General features: G+C 36.5%; 1 protein-coding gene across 7 annotated transcripts in view; it reads right to left on the bottom strand.

The window, feature by feature from the left end:
* KLHL8 (kelch like family member 8) overlaps window positions 1-26,371 on the bottom strand; it is a 60,972-nt gene that overhangs the window by 4,463 nt on the left and 30,138 nt on the right. For 2 of the 7 annotated variants that reach the window (XM_035004576.1, XM_035004572.1), the window contains exons 2-8: window positions 23,472-23,830; window positions 15,116-15,664; window positions 13,738-13,924; window positions 9,267-9,410; window positions 8,199-8,310; window positions 1,473-1,641; window positions 1,088-1,247 (exon numbers count right to left, since the gene is read on the bottom strand). In XM_035004576.1, the coding sequence (XP_034860467.1) occupies window positions 1,088-1,247; window positions 1,473-1,641; window positions 8,199-8,310; window positions 9,267-9,410; window positions 13,738-13,924; window positions 15,116-15,664; window positions 23,472-23,684 (1,534 nt within the window). In that variant the 5' untranslated portion in view covers window positions 23,685-23,830. Of the gene's footprint in view, window positions 1-1,087; window positions 1,248-1,472; window positions 1,642-8,198; window positions 8,311-9,266; window positions 9,411-13,737; window positions 13,925-14,198; window positions 14,231-15,115; window positions 15,665-23,471; window positions 23,831-26,371 lie in introns of those variants that run through there. The other 5 variants (XM_035004573.1, XM_035004575.1, XM_035004574.1 and 2 more) reach the window with 5 other exon arrangements.

The raw sequence follows: 26,371 nt of genomic DNA, 5'->3' as shown, positions 1-26,371 counted from the left end.
ATTTCAATGCTAATAATATCCCACACTCTCTTATCAAGAACTGTAAGTTATGTAATACCAAAGAGTTTACATCAACATAAGTGCGACATATGCTAGTTACAACCTCTCTGAACAATTTCTTTCTCTGTAAAGGAGGGAATTACTAACCACAATACTGCCATCCATTTACTGGGTAACGGATGCAGTTTGAGATGCTTCACATATACTATCTCTAATTCTTAGAATAATTCTCTCAAAGATAATTCTCATTATTAGTTCTCATTAATAATTTTCATCATTATTCCCATCTCATAGTTCTTTAAAACCTTGCTACTGGAAGTGTGCTGAATGGACCAGAAGCAGCACTGATTATCATTTGGGAGCTGTTAGAAATACAGAATCTAGGGGCGCCTGGGTGGTTCAGTCGTTAAGCGTCTGCCTTCGGCTCAGGTCATGATCCCGGGGTGGGATCAAGCCCCGCATCAGGCTCCCTGCTCCGTGGGGAGCCTGCTTCTCCCTCTCCCACTCCCCCTGCTTGTGTTCCCTCTCTCGCTGTGTCTCTCTCTGTCAAATAAATAAATAAAATCTTAAAAAAAAAAAAGAAATACAGAATCTGGGCTCCACCCCTGCAGCTTAACAGTATCTTCAGAATATTCATACGCATATTAAAGTTTGAGAAAGCAATGCCCTATGGTTCCTTCCAATTCTGCAATTCAGTAAGTAAAAAGCAAGATAGGGATACCAACAGCCATTATGCATATGAAATAGCCATTGCTTTGCTTAAAGGAGTCAACATAATTCCCTTGAAGATGAGAAAAAAATTTCTTAAATCTTTAAAGATTTTAGCAAAGCACATCTGTGTTCTTACATTAAAAAATATGTATCTTATTTAAATATAATCCTCTACCTTAGATGCATTTGCTACTCCTAAAACATGAAACATGAAGGCATAAGCAAAAAAGCATGAATGTGAACCTTAGTAATTTGAAAGCCAATCTTAGGACTATTCCATTTGAGCCTAAATGCAATATAATTTGTGTTACTGTATTGTCTTATGACACTACCACTGTACATCCTGCAATAAATTAGAGAAATACCATCCACTCACCAACAACGTATAAGCAACCATGGAGCTCACTGACTCCATTGCCTGCTCTTCGTTGACCCATTTCTTTAACTTCTATCCACTTGTCCAGATGTGGATCATACCTCTCCACACTAGATAAAGAAGCTACTCCATCATTGCCACCTACTGCATAAACATGATTCTAAATAAACAAAGAATAAAAACACATGACATTAGACTTTTAAGTGATTTATGTGGTCCTATCAGTAGACCAGAATGTATAAGAAAGCAGTGTTTCATGAGATAATATGGTATACAATCATTATCTGCATCCTGGAGATACGAATAGAGCAGACCTTTCGTTACTTATCAGGGTATCAGGGCTATGATACAATGCAATCCATGAGCCAACTGCCACATAACTTACTACAAGAGCCACAGAGCCAACTCCTCCACGGGGACTATTCATTGGTGCCACTGTACTCCACTGATCAGATTCTATGTCATATCTTTCCACATCATTGAAGCAAGTGTTGTCATCTAACCCTCCAATTGCATAAATTGGACCTCCCAAGGAGGCCAAGGCAATTCCTCGCCTGCAAAGACAATAAAACATACTTTAGCATCCGGTTTTGTTTCCAGAAAAAGGTAGTAAAAATATGCTAAAGAAAGTCATTTACTTTGTTAAACCTCAATGAGGTTTTTTTCCCCCATTATTTTTAGATTTATCAAGGCTTTTGAATAGATGGCTACAAGGTTGCCAAATTGTGTGACTATATGTGAACAGTGCCCTCTGGAGTTTTATAATGCACAGCCTACACAGGTTACCTTAAACCCAAAAGAAATAAAGTGAAACCCAACAAAATAATATAAATGGAACCCAAAACATTCAACAGTAAAACACTGCATAATGAGAGATTAATGAACTGACAGAAATGTTCTGCTGTGGAGGTCAGAAGTCAATCTCATTTCTAAATTCAAGTCATTGCAGAGCATTTTTTTTTTTTTAAGATTTTATTTATTTATTTGACAGAGAGGGACACAGCGAGAGAGGGAATACAAGCAGGGGGAATGGGAGAGGGGGAAGCAGGCTTCCCGCGGAGCAGGGAGCCCGATGTGGGGCTGGATCCCAGGACCCTGGGATCATGACCTGAGCCGAAGGCAGATGCTTAACGACTGAGCCACCCAGGCGCCCCAGAGCACGTGTTTTGATGCAGGGTTTCATGGTACGACACAAAAGAACATCAATTTTTATATTACAAGCTTTATATCACATTGCTTAACTTCTGAAGGGCATTTATTTCTCTTCTTCGAAAGAGGGAGACTTAGCCCTTGTTAAAAGCTAATTCACTGTAATGATCAGAAAAAAATTATACCAATTTCTTAAAAAACACTGCAGCAATAAAAAACTGAACTATTCTAAAACAATAAACTACCACTGACTTGGTATGTACTTTGGACAGTGTATTTGATAAACCTCTACCTTGCTTCTTCATCTGTAACCCATTTGAGAAAGGAGCAAACACAGGAGATAACAGAGATAATATAGGTAAAGCACTTAAAAGTGACTGGCCCATTGTTAGTGCTATGTTAGTAGCTATACTACTGGAGAGTGCAGCTGGTCAACCGAGATTCTAAGTTTACCAAAGAGAATCCTAAGAGCGATTCTTAAGGGTAACGTTGTTACTCATTTTCAATCCCCTTAATCTCTTTTCTCTTGAGAATAGAGCAATGACTTATAAAACACTGTGGCTATAAAAATTTGGAGGTGTGTAAACGTGTGTGCACTCTAGAACATACAGGTATTATAATAATGACAGATGAGTACCTAGTAAATATCCCACCCCCTCACCATCCCAAACCAAAATAACTAATAATGTTATTTCCTACTCCTCAAAACTCCCTTGATTTTCATGAAATCACACATTTGAATTCCCTCCTAAATCTCTGGCTGATGCTATTCTGTTTCCTTTATCAGTGCCTTCCTCTCTACCCCATCATTAAATTATCAAGTTCCCTAAAGGCCTATTATCACTTAAATGCTCTCTCCCAAGGCAACCTCATTCTTTCCATGGATTTATAACTCAAATGTATATTTCCAGACATATATCCAATTTCTACCTTAAATCTGTCATGTTAGCTATTCAACCTTAATTTTTTTGCAAGTGAGTGAGGAGGGAGGAAGGTAGAGGAAGAGGAAGAGGGAGAGGGAGAATCTTCAGCAGGCTCCCCGACACAGGGCTCAATCTCATGACCCTGAGATCATGACCTGAGCTGAAATCAAGAGTCAGATGCTTTACCAACTGAGCTACCCAGGCACCCCTCTTCAACCTTAACTTTAATCTGAGATGGAACTCACTGCTTACTTCCCTGTGATAGGCAAATTTTAAGATGTACTCCCCACACCCCCCCCAGTATATTCATCCTCTAGTTTTATTCCCATGCTTATACTACATTATATGGCATAAAGGAGATTACTTGAATAGTCCCAATCTAATCACACAAGCCCTATTAGAGAGGTTTCTCCAGCTGGTAGCAGAAGACAACTCAAAAACTCAAAGAATGAGATGGATTCTGCATGCCACTGCTTGTTTGAAGACAGACAGGAGCACCTGGGAAGGACCTGGGAGTGGCTTCTAGGAATTGAGAGTGACACCTGGCAATAGCCAGTAAAATTGAGAAACTCAGTCCTACAGTCTCAAGGAACGGAGTTCTTTTTTTTTTTTTTTTTAAGATTTTTTTTATTCATTCATTTGAGAGAGCGAGAATGAGAGAGAGAGAGAGAGCACATGAGAGGGGGGAGGGTCAGAGGGAGAAGCAGACTCGCCGCCGAGCGGGGAGCCCGATGCGGGACTCGATCCCGGGACTCCAGGATCATGACCTGAGCCGAAGGCAGTTGCTTACCCAACTGAGCCACCCAGGCGCCCTCAAGGAACGGAGTTCTATCAATAACCTAAATGACCTTGGAAGTAGATTGTTTCCCAGAGCCTCCAGATAAGAGCTTAGCCCAGCCTACACCTTTATTTTGGTCTTGTAAGACCTTAAGTGGAAAACCCAGTCAAACTTGCTAGACTTCTGATCTATGGAACTGTGAGCTTTAATAAACAGATACTGTTTTAAGCTGCTAGGTGTGTGGTAAATGGTTTCACAGCAATAGAAAACAAATACACCCATCACAAGGGAAACAAAAATTTTATCCTGTTGTCTTTTTTTTCCTAATGCAGAAAATTATACCACTATCCACACCCAACTGCTTAAGCCAAAAACTGAAGGATCATCCTTGCTTCTTGTTCTTTCCACCTTACACATCTGATTATCATAAAATCTTGTTGATTGTATACTTCTGAATTATATCTCAAATATGTCCTCTCTCTCCCAACTTTTTCCACTTTAGTCCAAGCCACCATTATTTCTTGACTAAAATATTACAGTAACCCTGTTGGTCTCCCAAACTGTTTTTACTCTGGTCCTCCTCAAATCCTTTCCCCATTCCATTCCCTGCTATTAAAAACATATATGTGTGTGTGTGTGTGTGTGTGTGTGTGTGTGAGAGAGAGAGAGAGAGAGAGAAAGCTCACCAGATAAAATAAAAAAAACCTCTTGGCAAACCTGAAAGGCCCTCATCCTTTCCTATTCTTTCAGCCTTATTTTTTCACACCATTCATCTTGATCTTTCAGCCATACTGGACTTCCTTAATGCTCTCTGCTCTTGTTGACTTCCAGATTTTCAGACTTCATTTCTTTACACCCATCACCCTTCTATCCACCAACACTTAACCAGAATAAATTCTTCTATTCTTTCAGATCTTAATTTAAATGGAACTTAAGATTTTTTCCATTCTCAAGCACCCTTTGCTTAGAATTATTGCCCTTGGGGCACCTGGGTGGCTCAGTTGGGTAAGCATCTGCCTTCAGCTCAGGGCATGATCTCAGGGCCATAGGTTGGAGCCCCACATCATGCTCCCTGCTCAGCAAGGGGTCTGCTTCTCCCTCTCCCTCTGCCCCTCCCCCTACTCATGCTTGTTCGCTCTCTCAAAATCTTTTTTTGAAAAAAGAATTATTGCCCTTGTAATTATGTCTTTATTTGTATCTTTCCTTACAGAATGTAAGATCTACAGAAGCAGACCCATGAGATCATAACCTGAGCCGAAATCAAGAGTCAGACACTTAACTGACTGAACCACCCAGGAGTCCCTGTTGCATGTCTATACACTAATAATGAAGCAGCAGAAAAAAAAAATTAAGAAAACAATCTTGTTTACAACTGCACAAAAAAGAATAAAATACCTAGGAATAAACCTAACCAGAGGTGAAAAACCTATACCCTGAAAACTATAAAACAATGATGAAAGAAATTCAAGACAACACAAATGGAAAGATATTCCATGCTCATGGATAAGAACAAATGGTTAAAATGTCTATCCTACTCAAAGCAATCTATAGATTTAATGTAATCCCTATCAAAATATCAACAGCATTTTTCACAGAATTAGAACAAACAACCCTAAAATTTGTATGGAACCACAAAAGACCCTGAATAGCCAAAGCAATCTTGAAAAAGAAAAAGAAAACTGGAGGTGTCATAGTTCCAGACTGCAAGTTATATTACAAAGATGTAGTAATCAAAACAGTATGGTACTGGCACAAAAAGAGAAATATAGGTCAATGGAACAGAATAGAAAGCCCAGAAATAAACGCACAATTATATGGTCAATTAATCTTCGTAAAAAGAGGAAAGAATATGCAATGGAAAAAAGAGTCTCCTCAACAAATGGTGTTGGGAAAACTGGACAGCAACATGTAAAATGAAACTAGACCACTTTCTTTCACCATACACAAAAACACACTCAAAGTGGATTAAGGACCTATATGTGAGACCAGAAACCATAAAAATCCTAGAAGAGAGCAAAGGCAGTATTTCCTGACACTGATTATAGCAACATCTTTCTAGATATGTCTCTTAAGGCAAGGGAAACAAAAGCAAAAATAAACTATTGGGACAACATCAAAATAAAAAGCTTCGGCACAGCAGAGGAAACAAACAAAACTAAAAGGCAACCTACTGAATGGGAGAAGATGTTTGCAAATGACTTACCCAAAAAAGGGTTGGTATCCAAAGTCTCTAAAGAACTTATCAAACTCAACACCCAAAACCCAAACAATCCAGTTAAGAAATGCGAGCAAGACATGAATAGACATTTTCCCAAAGAAGACATCCAGATGGCTAACAAACAAATGAAAAGATGCTCAACATCACTTAACATTAGGGAAATCAAAATGCAAATCAAAACCACAATGAGGTATTACCTGACACCTCTCAGAATGGCTAAAATCAAAAACACAGGAAACAACACTGTGGGCAAGGATGTGGAGAAAAAGGAACCCTTGTGCATTGTTGGTGGGAATGCAAACTCGTGTAGCCACTGTGGAACACAGCATGGAAGTTCCTCAAAATATTAAAAATAGAACTACCCTGGGGCACCTGCGTGGCTCAGTTGTTAAGCGCCTGCCTTCGGCTCAGGTTATGGTCCCAGGGTCCTGGGATCGAGCCCTGCATCGGGCTCCCTGCTCCGCCGCAGGAAGCTTGCTTCTCCCTCTCCCACTCCCTCTGCTTGTGTTCCCTCTCTCGCTATCTCTCTCTGTCAAGTAAATAAATAAAATCTTTAAAAAAAAAAAAAAAATAGAACTACCCTAAGATCCACTACTGGGTATTTACCCAAAGAATATGAAAACACTAATTCAAAGGGATATAGGCACCCCTATGTTCACTGCAGCATTATTTACAATAGCCAAACTATGGAAGCATCCCAAGTATCCACTGACAGAAAAATGGATAAAGAAAACATGGTGTATATATATATGTGTGTATACACACACGCACACACACAATGGAATATTACTCAGCCACAAAAAAAGAATGAAATCTTGCCATTTGCAACAACATGGATGGAGCTACAGAGTATAATGATAAGCGAAATAAGTCAGTCAGATAAAGACAAATACCATATGATTTCACTCATATGTGGAATTTAAGAAATAAAACAAAGGGGAAAGAAGAGACAAACCAAAAAAACAGACTCTTAAATACAGAGAACAAACAGGGGAGATGGGCGGAGAATGGGTAAAACAGATGAAGGGGATTAAGAGTACACTTATCTTGGGTGATGGCTATTAGGAGGACATTTGTGATGAGCACAGCTCATCATGACCTCAGCTGAAGGCAGATGCTAAACCGACTGAGCCACCCAGGTGCCCTGAGGGATATTTTTTTAATATGTTAAAATACCTATGCCTTAGTCCTAAAGCCAGTATCTCATTTAATAGGGAAACATTAGAGACATTTCCACTAAGATCAGAAATAAGACAAAAACAACTACCATCTCTGCTACTGTTCACACTGTATTAGATTAATAGGCAATATAAATAGACAAAAAAAAAAATTCAAAGCATAGGAATATGTGGAAAAACTGGCAAAAGTTGAATAAGATCTATATTAATTAATATCATTGTATTAATGTTAGTTTCCTGGTTTCAGTAATTGTACTATGATGGTGTAAGATGTCAACATTATGGGAGCTGGGTAAAGAGTATACAGCAGGATTTCTCTATCTCAGCACTACTGATATTTAGGGTGGGGAAAATTCTTTGCTGTGGGGGGCTTTCTTGTGCATTATAGTATTTATAGCAGCATCCATGGCCTCTCCCAACTAGGTGCCAGCAGCCCTCCCCCAACATCCCACCCCCAAACTGTGACAACCAAAAATGTCTCCAGATATTGCCAAGTATTCCACAGAGGAAGTAAAATCATCTTTTGCTAAGAATCACTGGTAAACAGGAACTCTACTATTTTTGCAACTTTCCTTAAATATAAAATTATTTGAGTTATAAAAAAAAAAATCAATGCTCAGGTTTAGGTGGAAACTATGTTAATTGTTACCATATTCTAAAACATAAAAAAATATAAAATATATTCTCAAGAAAGAAAATATAAAAAGTTATAACAAAGCATCACATTGGATGCTAAATTTAACAAAATGTGTTTAAGACAGTATTTAAAGTTTCTAAAAACGTAAAAAGTAGAAAATTGGCCCCTTCAATTATTGGAAGCTTTATTTTCCATCAATAAATCAAAAAAATTTCCATGCTGATGCACCTCTTTGTGTTCATTGATGCCTTCATCATCCATTTATTAGTGAGAGGATCAAACATCTCCATGCTACCTAAATGTTCATTTCCATCATGTCCACCTACTGCGTACACTTTACCTGTCAAACAGAGAAGCATTTTCATGATTCCAACTTAAGTAAATTGATAGTTATTTATGTGTATAATATATACATAAGATCAAAATATAATTAGAATAGCTTGATAATTTTCAACAAATATTCTTCTGTTCAACATCATGAATAATGTCACTTAAATAGTCAAATGAAAATAATCATAAGCTTCTACTTAATAAAATGCCAGGAACATGCTGTTAGATATGAAGTTATTTAAATGCTCAAACACTATCCCTACTTTGGTTTCCCAACTTTTTATTACTAAGTAGATGAAATCACTAATAATGCTTTCAAAGAATGTTTAATAAAATTTAAAAATGCTCAATGTTATATGAAGAAAATACAAAATTCAATACAGTATGATCAAACCTTCTAAATGAAGTTATTAAAAATACACATACAATAAATAATTTTAAAGGTTACATACAAGAATGTCAACTGTGACTATTTTTATTAGAATGTTTTCATATTTTCCCCAAAAAGAATTTACACTTCTATAATCAGAAAAAAAAAGTTATTTTTTTAAAGTCCCCTAACAATTTACCCATGGTTCTGTAATTATTTCATTTTCAGTAACCAGTAAAAAAAACTCTCATTTCAATAATTAGGTATAGAAAAGAGCTGATATATATTAAGTTCAATAAACACTTTTTGTTGTTTGATTATTTTACAAATATAACTCAGAAGAGTTTAACTCTTTATTTTAACTCCCTTTCCCCTAATACTCCTCTCCCAACAAGCACCTACATGCAAGAGATTATTCATTGAGCATCTATGGGCATAAGGCAAGTAAATAAAAAATCACCACACAAATATTTTATTGATATAGTGAAACATTTTAGAATTTAGCAATTTTCTTACAGAAAGAAATTCTCAACGTTTAAATATTTTAAAAGAATGTTATCATCATATGCTATGACTTAAGACAATAATGGACCCACCTTCCACAGAGATTACACCCACGTGCCGCCTTCGACTATTCATTTCTGGCCCAAAAAACCAACTGTTTTTGTTTATAGAATAGCATTCAATACTGCGAAAGGGGTCACCAGATCCACCTCTACCACCTACACAAAACAGCACACCTAAAGGTAAAGCCAGAAAATACAGATCAAAATTATAGCTCCCTAATTTTTTTTAATTAATGTGGAAAAAAATACTTAGTCAAAATTTTGATGAACTGCTAAAAAAATGAGTTATTTGGATAACTTCAATGTCATTATGTTACTAAAAATCTAATTTTTCCCCTTATTTGAATTCCTCAAAGAATAGGATACATCAGCTATCTCTGTTTGCTAACATCCCATTATAGTATGGTTTAGATTTTCACCCACTCTGTAAAATTGCTCTTGCTAAGGTCATAACTACAACCAATAAACTCTTAATTTTTTTTTTTTAAGATTTTATTTATTTATATTTGAGACAGAGAGCGTGAGAGCACGAGAGCATGAGCTGGGGGAGAGGTAGATGGAGAGGGAAAGGTAGGCTCCCCGCTGAGCAGGGAACGTGATGCGGCCTCGATCCCAGGACCCCAGGATCATGACCTGAGCCAAAGGCAGATGCTTAATGGACTGAGCCACCCAGGTGCCCCTTAAGTTAATTTCTTATTGAATACAAATGCAACACTCAATATGTTGATCACCCTGCTTTTTGGGAAACTCCTTAACTCTCTTGATTTCCATAATACTGAAGTCTTTTGTCTCCAATAATTTCTCTTCCCTATGTTTCCCATGTTTCATCCTTTGCACACTTCTCACATACTTCCTATGTTCACACAGGAAAAGTACATTCCTTGATTTTAAATTCCATCTGTATCATAATGCCTTCCAAGCTACGTATCTAAGCCACATTTCCACTTGATGTCCCACAGGCACCTCAAATCCAACTTATTCAAAAGGACCAACCTTCCTCGCCTACCTGAAACCTCTTCCTTCCCCAGGGGCCCTGCCCTTCCTCTCCCTCACAATTCCACTGCTTCCTCTCCCTCACAATTCAGGCCATCATCTGCTATTACCCAACTACTGCAAAATCCTGTCCTTTTTTATCACTTAGTAGTCTTTTTGCTTTCAGACCTTCAACAGAGTAAACTAAAAGGCTCTCTCAACAGCTTTCTATTACCTAAATCAGTAGTTTTTAAAAACTTTAGCCAATGCCACTAAATTGTAGAGTTAAAAATGGCTAAAATGACAATTTTTAGATTATACATATTTCACTGCAATCTAAAAAAACCAAAAAAACTCCAGTGTGGTTCAACAATCACCTGGAAGGCATAAAATAAACCACAGAATGACGGTCCTGACCTCCAGAGTTTCTGAATCAATAGGCGTGGGGTAGATCCAAGAATTTATATTTCTAACCAGTTCCCAAGTGAATGCTTATGCTTCTTTTATACTTTGAGAACCACTGCCCTACAGGATAAAACCCAGCACAGCATAAAGGCCCTGCACTGTCCATCTAATCTTCTCCCTTCCTTTCTCTTAAACTTCATGTTCCCGCAACATGCATACAGGGCTCATCCTCGATGTTCCAATGCCAATTTTTGGTAACTATCATTCACTTAACACAGTACAGAAATGATCCATTATGCTGATATCTGTCTCCAGAGTCTAAGATAGGTTAGGACTGTATGTTAAGCATTTTGTACTAATCAGGGCTAGCACAGTGCCTGGCATGTACTAGGCATTAAACAGATGAAAAATGAACTGAATACCCCTTTCCTTAACTGGCACCTAGAAAAACATCTGTTTATTATTCAAAACTAAGACTGAGGTTTACTTTCTCTATAAAACATTTTCTGACCCTTCCAAGGTAAAAATAACCACTCTTTTGTGTTCCCCACTATACTTATATCAACTTCCCTTTACCACTTCATTGCATTTATTTATTTACATGTCTATCTCCCTATATTGGACTGCAAGTTCTCTCAAAATAGGACTGGCTATATTCTAGGTGTATCTGCATTTCTGATGCCTATCCCAGAACCTGGCATGTGGTAGGTACTAAATAAATACTGGCTGAATGACTGTATTAAGAAATGTACAGAATTGCTTGTGTCATCTTTTCCAACTCAATCCTTGATTTTCCAAATCAATACTTTAAGTCAAAGAAATTTAAAGTTGGAAGAGGCTTTAAAGATCATGTAAATCAAAATCATTTATAAATAAACAGGCCTTCAGAGATTACAAAATCTGCCCCAAATTATATTTAATGGCACAGCTGGAATTATAATCCCAGAATGTAATCTCAATGATTGAATAGATTTTCAGTAGAAACTAGTATTTCAGTTATACAGTTCACCTAGGAACATGGAATGAAGGGGGGTGGGGAAGCTAAAAATGGAACAAAAAGATCAGGATATAAATCCTTTCTATGCTATTTCTCTGTGTGGCCTTGGGCATGTTTTTACCCTCTCTGAGTCTTAGTCTCTTCATCCATAAAATGGAATAACACCATCTATCTCACAGTAAGTATTGAATCCTACACTAAAACCTACTCATTAAGTTCCTGCAATCATGTAAGAGATCATGTATACAAGGGTCTACTATATGCCTACTATATGCATATAACTCAGGCTACCAAGGTGTTGTTTAAATTTAAAACTTAAAGAGGAATTTAATTAAATACCTTGACTTCCTGAAACAGGATTCACAACTTAAAAAAGCCCTACACTTCAAAAAATTTAATTCTTGACATCAACCTATAAAAAGAGGAGAATAAGCAGTCCTTTCTATGTTAAACTACAGTTCACACTTGAACAACCCAGGACTTATGGATGCCAACTTCCTGTGTAGTTGAAAATCTGCATATAACTTTTGACTCCCCCAAAACCTAACTCCTAATAGTCTACTGCTGACTGGAAGTCTTACTGGTAACATGAACAGTCGGTTAACACATTATTTTGTGTATGTATTATATACCATATTCTTACAATAGAGTAAGCTAGAGAAAAGAAAATGTTATTTAAAAAAAATCAAAAGGGGGCACCTGGTTGCCTCAGTCAGTTAAACATCTGACCCTTGACCTCAGCTCAGGTCTTGATCTTAGGGTTGTGAGTTCAAGCCCCTCACTAGGCTCCATGCTGGGTGTGGAGCCTGCTTAAAATTAAAAAAAGAAGAAAGAGAAAAGACATTTATAGTGCTGTAAAAAAATGTACATATAAGTGGACCCATGTTGTTCCAGGGTCAACTGTATTTAGAAGAACAACTTCTTCATAGGTACATATATGACATTCACATTTTCTTTACCTAGATAAAATCCCACTATTCATAATCAAGTACGGCCCTTCGTTGTTATTTTTAGGCTGTTCCACAGATCTCTTTATTTGATAACTATACTGGGTAGCAACAAATGAAGATAAACTCTGTTCAGAGTACCACTTCCTGAATTCCTGGACTTTCATTTATCTTCCATCATCCCTCGACTTTCATTTATCTTCCATCATCCCTCAAATGTATTTTCTATACTTGTAAAAAGTAACATAAGTGAACATGAACTAATTAGGAAAATACAGTCTGAAAATTGTGGCAAATAAAGGTAAAATTGCATGCCTCCTTAAATATTAGACCTTTAGATTCTAAGAGTCTAACAATCTATTATACAAATTTTAAATGTATTTAGTGACTTTCAAGTTTGTTTGTTTGTTTTTTTTTTGTAATCTGTACACTCAACGTGGGGCTAAGCTCATGACCTCAAGATCAAGAGTGACACTGCTCTTCCAACTGAGTCAGCTAGGGGCCCCATTCAGTGCCTTTCTTTTGATAAAACACAAAAACTAATAATACTTAAACATAAAATATGTGTCAAGTTCCATCCTTGACAGTAGAGATACAAACCTGAATAAGATATTTACCTGTCTTTGAAGAGCTCAAAACATGTCAAATAAATTTCAGTGCAACACAGTAAAATAAAACAAGTGCAAACAAAGTATTCTAAAAGTACAAATGACAGAGGAATGAACTCTGCTAGAAGCATCAAGAAAACTTAAAAAAAAAAAAAAGGTATTTCAGCAGGCTCTTCAAAGTACATAGGACTTACAGCTTTTTAAAAAATTGGCTTACTACAGCGCCTGGGTGGCTCAGTCGTTAAGCGTCTGCCTTCGGCTCAGGTCATGATCCCAGGGTCCTGGGATCGAGCCCCACGTCGGGCTCCCTGCTCAGCGGAGAGCCTGCTTCTCCCTCCCCCTCTGCCTGCCTCTCTGCCTATTTGTGCTCTCTCTCTCTGTCAAATAAATAAAATCTTTAAAAAAAATTGGCTTATTGGCAAAACTACCTGAATCATGTCCAGTAAGAATTCACATTATATAACCATACTTGCCAATTACTACTTTAAGACAATCAGATACTGATCATCTCACAATTAAGTTTGGTAATACACTCCTTCCAGTAGAGATGATAAAATAAGTAATTTAATTACCAGCAGTTTGCTTCCTTGGGGTAGTCCGAATGGAGTATTCAAAGTCAGGTACTGCTCTGCTACTCAAGTGAAGATGGTAATTTCTTGCTTCATCCAATAAATCTCTACATTTTAGATTTTGCTTGACAATCTGTTCTTTTGCCACAACACCCATAAGAAAATCAACTGGCAACAGCGGCAAACGAACCTAAGATCATGAATAGTCACAGACATAAAATTTAAGTTGTAATCAGATAGTTTATGCTCTACTTTGTAGTATTTTATGTTGTCTTTTTAAAACTCATTTACTACACAAAGCCTTTCTAACATGTGAAGGAAGTTCAATGAGCCAAGTTCTAAAGTGATTTCTAGTATGGTCTGCACTAATGAAATCAGATTATATGTTAAATGCACCCTCCCCCCCTTTAAATACAGATTTAAGTAGACTGGATAAAATAATTGTATTCATTCAAGTTTCTTACTTCCAAAAATGGTACTGTCATAATCACAAGGCCCCACTGCTGCTAGAGAAAAAGCACAATCAAAACAAAATTGCCATGTTTTGTTCTTTTGCAAGACTGAACAAATGGAAATGGGATTTCTTCATTACTTGAACACAGAAACATTCATAATATTAAATCACTGTTATTTTCTCCAAATCAATCACCTTGGAAGGTTATGTATTAAATCAGGGATGCATTCCCACTTCAAGTAGAGACACTCACCTTTCTTCCCTTAAAGATGCATTGATTTTCTAGTGGATTAAGGGGATGATCAAACCAGGTAATATGATTTTGAGTTAAAAGTACATATGCATACACACAAATAAGATAGCTGCAAGATAATGAAACTTTTCTGTTGACAAACTTGTTTTCAAAGTAATTCTAAGGCCTATTTATTATCTCCCTACTAAGATACCCTGTTGACAGTAAGTAAATAAGTAAATAAATAAGAAAAAAGCCATGTTTCTGAGGTTACAGAAGTGAAACTGGTGAGGAAAAAAAACGGAAAGTTACATTTTGTGGTTCTTTCCAGATAGGAAAGTAATCCACTACAATTTAGAAACTTCATTATAAAACAATACTTATAGCTGTTTCCTCAGAACCAGTTTCGATCAGCATAAATAAAATATTTATTACTACGATTTCAAAGGGCTATTTTCAACATTCAGGTTAAAAAGCAAAGAATTATACTTCTAATTAAATGTAACAAATTCAGACTTATCCTTAAATAGCATAGTGAATAAATAGGAAAGTAAAGAGAAAGCCATTTTCACATTGTATTACACAAAGATTTCTATATTCCTTTGGATAATCTACATATTTCACGATCAATGAAACAATCTAATTTGCTTCCATATCACTTCATTTCTATACCCAATCTTATTTCAGCCCCCTACCTGTGCAAGTGTTTCATCCAACCATTTGGAATGATGCTGAGGATTGGCAAGAAGCCACTTGATGGCTGCACTATAGACCTGCTTTTCATTCTCAATATTTAAATCACTGGAGGACAAAAGCTTATGGAGATGTTGGGGTGACACACTTACAAAGTCTTCACACTCCACTACTTCAGTAAAATGCTCACAGGCATACTGATCCGCCATGTCCATTAAGTCTATTCGGTTGTGACTTTCAGCAAAGGCTCTCACTGCCAGGCAGTTGGAGGGATGAAAATGTAACTTCATGTATTCACAACAAGCTCTAGCCACCAGTTCAACCTGTAGAATACAGGCTGCATATAAGAGAGGTTGGACATTGTCAACAGTCAAAGTGAGCCGTGAAGAATAGACAAATTTTACCAAGTCTTCTATTGCATCACCATCAAAATCTCTGATCTCAATCAGTGTTTGCTTGGCTTCAGCCATTTCAGAGAGAAACATGGCTCTGAAGTAGGGGATAACACAAGCCAATACTAGTTTGTGACAAGAGATTAGCTTTGAGCCAACCTGTTCAAAGCAAAGAAACAAAAGAAGACTCAGTTTCACATAAAAATGAGTTTTAGATCAGCATTGAGCATATGGGTAGCAAGGACAAAAACCCACACGGATTTAGTGTATTTGTTTTAACAATGCAATTCTTTGGTCACTTATTTTAATCTAGGCCAGCTGCAATTTTCTTCTGCCAAATAAGCCACTTATCATCTATATATTGTCTATAATATATATATACTAAAATCATAAACTATGATTTTCTATATTATCTCAAATTTCAGGAGCATTCTGTGAATAAATGAGAAGAGCAACACACATCATCTAGCACTAGTTGGGCACTATTTTTGTTTTAGGTCTGTGAGTCCCTCTCTAAAAAAAAATTTTTTTTCCAGTCTTATTGATATAATTGACATATGACATTTTGTAAGTTTAAGTTATACAACATCGTGATTTCATATATGTATATATAATGAAATGATGGGCGCCTCGGTGGCTCAGATGGTTAAGCGTCTGCCTTCAGCTCAGGTCATGATCCCGGAGTCCTGGGATCGAGTCCCACATCGGGCTCCCTGCTCCGTGCGGAGCCTGCTTCTCCCTCTGCCTCTCTCTCTGTCTCTCATGAATAAATAAATAAAATCTTTAAAAAAAAAAAAAAAGAAATGATTACCACAATGTTTATTAACTAACACCTCACATAATTACAATTTTTTCTTTCCCTGTGATAAGAGCTTTTTAAGATCTCCTCTCTTAGGGACACCTGGGTGGCTCAGTCGGTTGGGCATCCGTCTCTTGGTTTCCGCTCAAGTCATAATCTCTAATGGGTCATGAGAGCGAGCCCCGTGTTGGGCTCCACACTCAGTGAGGAGTCTGCTTGGGATTCTCTCCCTCTGCCCCTCTCCCCAACCCGTGCTGAGGCACGCATGCTCTCTCAAATAAATCTTTTTTTAAAAAAAGATCTCTTCTCGGGCGCCTGGGTGGCTCAGTCGTTAAGCGTCTGCCTTCGGCTCAGGTCATGATCCCAGGGTCCTGGGATCGAGCCCCACATCGGGCTCCCTGCTCGGCAGGAAGCTTGCTTCTCCCCCCTCCCACTCCCCCTGCTTGTGTTCCCTCTCTCGCTGTGTCTCTCTCTGTCAAATAAATAAATAAAATCTTTAAAAAAAAAAAAAGATCTCTTCCCTTAGCAACGTCTAAATATACAACAGTATTATTAACTTCAGTCACCATGTCAAGCACTATTCTAAGTGCTTGTTTCACATATTAACTCACTTAATTGTCCCAATGCCCCTATAAGTAGGTACTATTATGATCCACTATTTAACAGTGAGAACACTGAAGCACAGAATAAATAAACCACTATTTAGTAGTATTTACTATGAGCTTAACTGAAGTTTTTTCGTTTCTTAAATTATTTTGAAATAACATAATAGAAACACTGAAATCTTACCACCTTATTTGTCGAAAAATTACACTACTGTCAATAGTTTGCTGTTATTGACACAGTAAACTTTGCTGTCACTAAATCTGTTCACACTCCATTATTTCCTACAGATAAATTCCTAAAAGTAGAAATGGTATTTCAAAGTATAGGTGCAGTTTGGATGTACACTGCTAAACTGTCTATTTCTGATCTACCTACAATATTTGTGCCGTATTTTGACTGCTTATTAAAAAATATGTCCATTTGATGAATGAAAATATTATCCCATTGTTTTAGTTTATCTTTTACTAATATCATTGAATCATTCATTAATTTTGGGCTATTTGTATCTCTTCTATGAACTTTTTCCTATGTGGCTTTTTTTGTATTTATTTGTAAGAACTCCTCATACATTTAGAGTGTGAGTCGTTTGTCATATTTATTTCAATCTTTTCTCTTTTATGACGTACTTTTTTTTATTCACCCCCTATAGATTTTTACACAATGAAATCAATCTTTGTCTTTATTATTTCTGCCTTAGATGTTATGCTTAAAATTGGAATCATTCTAATAGTCCATAAATGTTAACTTCAGGTATTCCAGTATTTTCATGGCTTTACTGTTTTACACTTACATCTTTATTTCCATCTGGAAGTTTTTGGTACTGAGTATCCAGTTTTCCAAGCACTTTATGTTAAAGAATCATTAAGTACAAGTAATAGGATAGTGTTTTATAAATTTTCCTGTTTGCCTGTAGCATTTTGACTGTACAATACACTTATAGTTGTGTCTCATTATTTGGGAATGAATTTTAAAATGAGAACTTCTAAAGAAAAAGTCCTGAGGAGTATTACAATGTATAAAGGCTTTTGTTTATAAATGTTCCTCCCTGACCTTTTTTCACTAACGTGGAAGAAAAATGAATATCCCTTCAACAAATACAAGATAATCATTTTTTTTTTTTTAAAGATTTTATTTATTTATTTGACAGCGAGAGACACAGCGAGAGAGGGAACACAAGCAGGGGGAGTGGGAGAGGGGGAAGCAGGCTTCCTGCAGAGCAAGGAGCCCGATGTGGGGCTCGATCCCAGGACCCTGGGATCATGACCTGAGCCGAAGGCAGATGCTTAACAACTGAGCCACCCAGGCGCCCCAAGATAATAATTTCTGTTAGTTATACTATATTTAATTTTCTAAAAGAATTCACAAGGCAGGATTTAGATTCTATTGAGATTCAAGGTATAACCTAGACTAAAGCAGAAAGCTTGGCATGTTTTCAAATTCACTTCAGTCCTAAAATGGGATCTGAAACCTGATATTAAACATTTTAAAAACAGGTTAAAAATATCCTTTTTTTAAGAATATCTGCATATGCTGGTGGCGCCTGGGTGGCTCAGTCATTAAGCATCTGCTTGGCTCAGGTCATGATCCCAGAGTCCTGGGATCGAGTCCTGCATTGGGCTCCCTGCTCCGCGGGAAGCCTGCTTCTCCCTCTCCCACTCGCCCTGCTTGTGTTCTCTCTCGCTGTGTCTCTGTCAAATAAATAAACAAAATCTTAAAAAAAAAAAAAAAAAAAAAAGAATATCTGCATATGCCATCATTGAGATTTAGTTTCTATGTAAATATCTGTAAATGTCACGACATAAATCTGCTTCAACAACTTGCCATTACATAAAATAGAATTCTACAATTTCCAGTTAAACATTATTTTAACACTACTTTCTTATCCAAGCTGTATAAATCGATGGACCACAAATTATTTTCATATTGTTCATAAGGATTTGTCTTGCAATAACTCTTTTAATTTGATTCAAATAAACTAAAATTTGAATATTTAATACACACACACACACACAATCACACCCCCTATGTGCCCTTTTAGAATAAATACCCATCTTAATTTTAAAAAGGTCTTTGAGCCATGTGTATGAAATACCAACATCAAAATATTTGGCTTTTTATGCACTGATTCTCCTTTGACATTATATAGTCTCATTATATTACTGAAAGTTTATTTCTATATTCTTCTGCTCTGGTACATAAAAATAATTATCAATTACCAAAAACATTTCATCAGAAATTTAGGAATGAAAGAACATTTCATCAGAAATTTAGAAATGAGGGATGCCTGGGTGGCTTAGTCGGTTAAGCGTCTGCCTTCAGCCCAGGTCATGATCCCAGGGTGCTGGGATCGAGCCCCGCATTGGGCTCCCTGTTCAGCGGGGAGTCTGCTTCTCCCTCTGCCTGCTTCTCCCCCTGCTTGTGCTCTTTCCCTCTCTCTCTTGCTCTCTCAAATAAATAAAATCTTTAAAAAAAAAAAGAAATTTAGAATGAGGGACACCTGGGTGGCTCAGTCAGTTAAGCCTTTGGCTCAGGTCATGATCCCAGGGTCCTGGAATTGAGTCCCGCATCAGGCTTCTTGCTCAGTGGGGAGCCTGCTTCTCCCTCGGCCTGCCACCTCCCCTGCTTGGGCATGCTTGCACTCTCTCTCTCTCTGACAAATAAATAAAGTCTTTTTAAAAACCTGCATAATGGAAACAATGGATAACATTTTAGAGATCGAATAAACAAGGAACGACAAATATAAATATTTAAATAGCTCCTTTTCTGAACATGAAAAAAATCAAAATATCAATTTATTACTTGAACGTCAGAAAGTAAAAGTGATCATTTATTATACTGTTTAACATAGAATGCTTAAGTGTTAAATATAAAATCACCTCCTCCTTTATCATTTTTCTTTTATTAGATTATGTCTGCCTTCCAGTCAGGAGTTATCTGTTACATTTATAAGTCTAATAATTTTATCATTTCTACCTCTTGGAAGTATGCTAGTAAAATGTAGTTCATATATTTTGTTTCCCTGAAACCTTTTGGAGGACTTATTCATATCTGGTCATCTAGAAGTTTGACACCAAAAAATTATGACACTTAGTCTTGAAAGTATTTATTAGAATTCTATAAACATTTGTTTAAAAAAATTACAGAAACATGTACTTTAAAGAAAAAGAAGCTAAATGATATGAATAAAACATATTCAGTGGCAGCATCAACAGGTGATGCAGGGGATTTCCCTCCTCTAATAATCTGTTAACCTCTTTAAGTAAAATTAACTATAATCTTTAATAAGAACTACATTTCCTCAAACTACATAAAGCATGAGTATAAGCATCTTTGTGAATGTTACTCCTATTGATCTATAACATTTAATTTAAGCATTATGAGTGCCATGCAATACCTCTGCAAGACAAATTTCCCCATCCTTTATCCAACCAAATTGTTGCCCTTAAGAAGCTTGCCCCATACATAATTTTAGACCTGCTACTGGATATACTGTTTAAAATGTTTTCATTAATAAACAAAATAATATATAAACAAGTTTTACTCTCCCTGGAATGACCTCAAGATAATAATCTCTTATGTGAAGCCTTTCCAATCACCTCTCAGGCATAATTCATAAATCCTCTCCTATGCTACCATAAAAATAACACAAAAATGATAATCACTAAATTGTACTATCATTAGCTGTGTTTGTGCCTATCTCTGGCTAAATTTCAAATGCCTTCAAGGCAAGAAAAGATTATTGTTCAAATTTCAAGTTTATTTATACTCTCCACGTACTAGAGTAAGACCTTAGTAAATATACGCTAAATAAACTTGTTATTTCTAATACAGGTGCTCATTTTGGAATTTAAAAATCAGCTAATGACCTTATATACAAATAATAAAATCTGGATAACTGCATTTTTTTTTAAAAAAAGATTTTATTTTATTTTTTTAAAGATTTTATTTATTTATTTGAGAGAGAAAGAGACCACAAGTGGAGGTAAGGGCAGAGGGAGAAGCAGACTCCCCGCTGAGCAGGGAGCCCAATGCAGGGCTGGATCCCTGCACTCCAGGATCATGTCCTGAGCCAAAGGCAGGTGCTTAACTGACGGAGTCAACCAGGTGCCCCTAAAGATTTTATTTTTAAGTAATCTCTATACCCAACGTAGGGCTCAAATTTACAACCCTGAGATCAAGGGTCACACACTCCACCGTCTGAGCCAGCTCAATGATCTTTCTAAAATGTGTGTCTTGGGGCGCCTGGGTGGCTCAGTCGTTAAGTGTCTGCCTTCAGCTCAGTTCATGATCCCAGGGTCCTGGGACCGAGCCCCGGGCTCCCTGCTCTGCAAGAGGCCTGCTTCTCCCTCTCCCACTCCCCCTGCTTGTGTTCCCTCTCTCACTGTGTCTCTCTCTGTCAAATAAATAAAATCTTTAAAAAAAATAAAATGTGTGTCCTAAAAGCAATAATGGTCAAAGGAAACATACTAATAAAAGAACGTAGATGACTTTATATTAAAGATAATCCTAAAAGTTATATGAATATAAAAAGTGAAGTTTATGTTGAACAGAGCATTATAAATTATCCATAACCCCATTTGACTTAGCTGTTCTACGACAGTTAAAATTCTGACAGCTGAAGAAATGCTGAATTAGAGTTAAGAAACAATCCAATATTAGACTTGTTAAAAGATTAAGTTGTAATACTTTTTAAAGATTTTATTTATTTATTTGTCAGAGAGAAAGAGAGCGCAAGCATGGGGAGCAGTGGGCAGAGGAAGAAGCAGACTCCCCACTGAGCAGGGAGCCCGATGTGGGACTCAATCCCAGGACCCTGGGATCATGACCTAAGCCAAAGGCAGACCCTTAACTGACTGAGCCACCCAGGCATCCCAAGTTGTAATACTTTAATCAATAGGAACAAAATACACCACAGCAGAATTATCTGATACCCTTGGAACAACAATAATAGTACACATAATGATCCAAATAGAGGATATTTGTGATCTATTTTATACCAAGCCTGCCATAAGGACTTAACTTGTATCAATTCACTTATTCCTCACAAAAACCTAATCATGACTCTAATTTTATAGTTGAAAAAGTAAAAATGATAGTCCCTTTAATGAAGTGTTTCTTATTCCCAAAAGATCTCTGTCACTGTTTAAAACACAGTATTTTAGTTTTCAACCACTGATTCTGTGGGAGTTTTTATTTCAATCTATTGCCTAAGTTACACAATAAAGTTATGAGTTTAGTTCTCACTTGCCCTAAAATGGCTATATTCCTATTTTTTACTTAAGAAACTTTGTATATACTATGTTGTGAAAATCATTCTAAAATTCAATTATAAAATTTATAAAATCAATACTTATTTTCCATTCATACATTGATATGCTGAATGATAACTGACTGAATTCAAATAATCTATTTTATAGTTTTTGTTTTTGCCAAAGCCAGTGTGGGTCACTGAATTTCACAGCAAGGGTGAACATTAGGACAATGGCATAAAATTAAACATACCATACAGAACAAAAAAACTTGTGTTCCTACATTAAAATATATACATGGCTAAATTTCACACAGAGCTAGAATTATGTAATGGTTTTCTTCTCAACCTCTTAGGACCCAGAAATACATAGGGAATAGTAACAGTTTATTCGCAATATAATACTATAGTCCCAGACATTCTGGACCTGAAACTCAAAGCTTATGCTTTCAGTTTATAGACTTTTGTTGAGTGTCCTCTGATTTGATTCTTCAGGTGGGTCTTCAATCCCTATGACTCAGCTCTAAAAACCTGCCTGATCAAGAGCAGAAAGCAAAATCTAAGAGATTCCAAAGTGGCAAATCAAATGTGGAAAATGCTCCATGAATGCATATGAATCACCAAAAAAAATTTTCATATTACACTGACATAGAAGAATAGTAAAAAAAAGTACCTTAAACAAGTAATGATGAACAATTAGAACATGGATTCTTCCACACTGCTTTATCACTCTTCCAATTTTACTAAAACTGTCTTTTTCAGAATAACATGATTCTATAGACCACAGACTTAAAATTTACTACACTTTTTCATCCAAGTCTAAATAGATTCTACTTCACTAGCAGGTATAGATAATCTCACTCAAGAGACAACTGTTTTAAAGTAGCGGTTAAATTACCAGATAGGAACATATACTAAAATACTAGTGCAGCTATATAAACAACCAAGACTTCCTAACTTTCTAAGTAATTTCTAAATTCATGAGTTAAAAGCTTACTGGTCAACAGCACTTTATTAATTTCATTAATAATAACTATTTAATGTTTTAAAGTTCCAGAACTCTCAGAAGTTAAATTAACTAAGAAATAATGAATATTAACATTTAATTAGTACAATAATTTTATCTTATGCTAACCTCCCTTTATATACCTTCCCTTATGTCCTTTCACCTTCAATAAAAAAGGATGAAGACTAAAACTATCTTGACTATAACAAGTAAGTATGGCACCAAAAATCTGCCTTGTGTGGTTCTAGAAACCTTCATTTTTCATAATGCAATAAAGAGGTTGAAAAAGAAAAAAAGAGAGTCTCACCTTTAGTGTGACATCACAGAGTTCTCCATTTTCATAAAACCGAAGAAGGGAACCATGAAAATCTTTCCAAGCTTCATTTGCTTCAAAGATAAAGGAGTCTTCTCCATCACCATCACTAATTGAAGACCTATTCTTTATTTGCTGGTGCTGCTGCCTTTTCCCCTTTGTGCAGTGATTCCTAGCTTGTTTTGCATTCACAGATTCTGAAGCCATTTGTAACACTCTTCTTTTAATATAGCTCTCTTCTCAAACATCCCATTTATTCTTTTGTAAAGAGTGGGGAAAGGCAGAAGGTAGATGCTGCCCGCTAACCTTCAGACATTTTTCGAAATCCACTCAAATTGTCATTGTCCAGTTTCCTGAGATTAAAAAACAAATAAAACAATAAAAATTCACCAAAAGAAAAAAATCATTGGTAATTAGTTTACCAAAGCTACATATGTAAAATGACCACATAAATTATTACTTAAAAAAGAAAAGTAACTTTGTAGCTTTATGATAAATGTCACAGAAGTTACCTCAGCTAATTATTTCAGTGAAGGAATGCCTTTAAAATCTAATTTGAAAATTCTGGGAAGATGGTAGAATAGAAGCATCAGGAACCTGTCTTCCCTACCTAGGCAACAATTGCACTGGCAGAATCTGCCTAATACAACTATTTTGGAATTCTGTGGAGTCTGGTGGAGGCTTGCAATTTCCAGGGAAAGACTTGAGATGTTTAGTTTTGGTCAATTTCAGCAGTACCAGCAGCCCATCCCCACATCCTCAGTCAAGTGGCAAGTAAGCAGCTGTGTGCACGTTCCTGAGAGCTTGCAAAGTTTTCAGGAGTCAGGGTGGACAAAAAGGACCCAGTCCTCCAAATATCAGGGATCTCTGCTGATTGCTGACTACAGCTTCTGATCACAGAGGTGTAGATAAAGAGGTGGATAGCCATGTTAATACACCTCCACCTATTGTTGCAAGTCCCTCCCTCTTGGCTGAAGTGACTTCCAGAGGATTTAAAAGGCTTGTGTCCTTCCTTCCCACTCATTTGTTTTTCTTTTTCCCTTTTCAGAAGACAATATAAAATAAGAGTATATACAAGGAAAATTAGAAAGTGACAATGCATGCCAAAGGAAATACTTAGAAAAGACCTAAGACGACCTTAAATTATACCTCAGGTTGATCTTCAGCAGAGAGATGGCCTACAATAATCAAAAAGAGGGGGGGAAAAAGTAATAAAAAATAGCAGACCTTAAAGAAGAATTGGATTAAATCTGGACACTGATTTCCAGAATTACTACATTATTAGATTCAAATGCCCAGTGTTCAACAAAAGAATCACAAGGCATACAATGGAACACATTTGGGGGGGGGGGGGGGGCAGGTGGACAAACAACAAACTGTCCTAAAAAAAAGGAACTAACGGGATTTATACTAAATGAAGACTTTAAAACAACTCTTTTAAAGATGCTTCAGGGGCTAACTGAACATAATAAAAAAAATAAATAAATAAAGATGCTCAAAGAACTAAAGGAAGATGTGGAGTCAGGAAAACAATCAATATCATCAAACAGAAAAACTAAATAGATACCAAAAAGAGTTTCTGGAACTGAAAAGTACAATAACTGAAATAAAAAATTCACTAGAGGGACTCAGGACAGATTTGAACAGGCAGAAGACTTATCAACCCTGAAGCAAGACAATGGAAATCACTGACTCTCAGGAAAAAATTGAAGAAACATGAGCAGAACCTAAAAGACTTGTGGAACATCACACAGACCAATATACACATTGTAGGAATCCTAGAAGAGTAAGAAAGAGATAAAGGGGAAGAGAGACTATTTAAAGAAATAATGACTAAAAACTCCCCAAATTTGATGAATATAAACATTCAAGAAGTTCTACAAAAGAGAACTCAAAGAAAACCACACCAAGACATTATAATCAAGTTTCCAAAAGACAAAGATAAAAAGAGAATCTATAACACAACAAGAGAAAAGTGAATCATCAGATACAGGATTCCTCAATAAGAGTATCAGATTTTTTTATAAGAAACTTCAGAAGCCAGAAAGGGTGGGCAGATATGTTCAAGGTACTAAGAGACAAAAACTGTCAATCAAAAATATTGTATCTGGCAATAATATCCTTCAAAAGTGAGGGAAGAATTAAGACATTCCCAGATAAACTAAAGCTGGGACAGTTTGTGACCATTAGACCCGGCCTGCAAGAAATATTCAAGAGAGACCTACAAGGTTAAATGAAAGAATGCTAAACAGTAACTCAAAGCCATATGGAAAAATAAAGAGTTCAGTAAAAGTAAATACATGGGCAATTACAAAAGCTGGTATTACTGTAGCAATGGTTTGTAACCACATTTTGTTTCCTACAGATTTAAGAGACTAATACATCGGGGCGCCTGGGTGGCTCAGTTGGTTAAGCGACTGCCTTCGGCTCAGGTCATGATCCTGGAGTCCCGGGATCGAGTCCCGCATCCGGCTCCCTGCTCGGCAGGGAGTCTGCTTCTCCCTCTGACCCTCCCCCTCTCATGCTCTCTCTATCTCATTCTCTCTCTCAAATAAATAAATAAAATCTTTAAAAAAAAAAGAGACTAATACATCTAAAGAAGAAAAAGCAATTATTAAGGTAAAAGCTGATATTACTGTAACTTTCATTTGTAACACCAAATCTTATTTCCTATACAACCTAAGGGGGACTAATTTAAAATAAATTGAAAATTAAAAATGAAAAATTTTAGAGCAAAATTTAATAATTACTAATTGTGTCCAAAGACACAAGCTAAAATGAAAAGGATGGAAAAAATATTCCACGCAAATAGTAACCAAAAGAGAGCGAATACAGCTATACTAGTACCAGATAAAATAAAGTTTAAGTCAAAAAATGTTACAAGAAACAAAGAA

The sequence above is a fragment of the Mirounga leonina genome, unplaced genomic scaffold, assembly GCF_011800145.1.
Source record: "Mirounga leonina isolate KUSES-001 unplaced genomic scaffold, KU_Mleo_1.0 Mir_129, whole genome shotgun sequence".
NCBI lineage: Eukaryota > Metazoa > Chordata > Mammalia > Carnivora > Phocidae > Mirounga > Mirounga leonina.
Note: the sequence above shows the minus strand (reverse complement) of the source record. Positions and strands in the feature narration are given on the sequence as shown.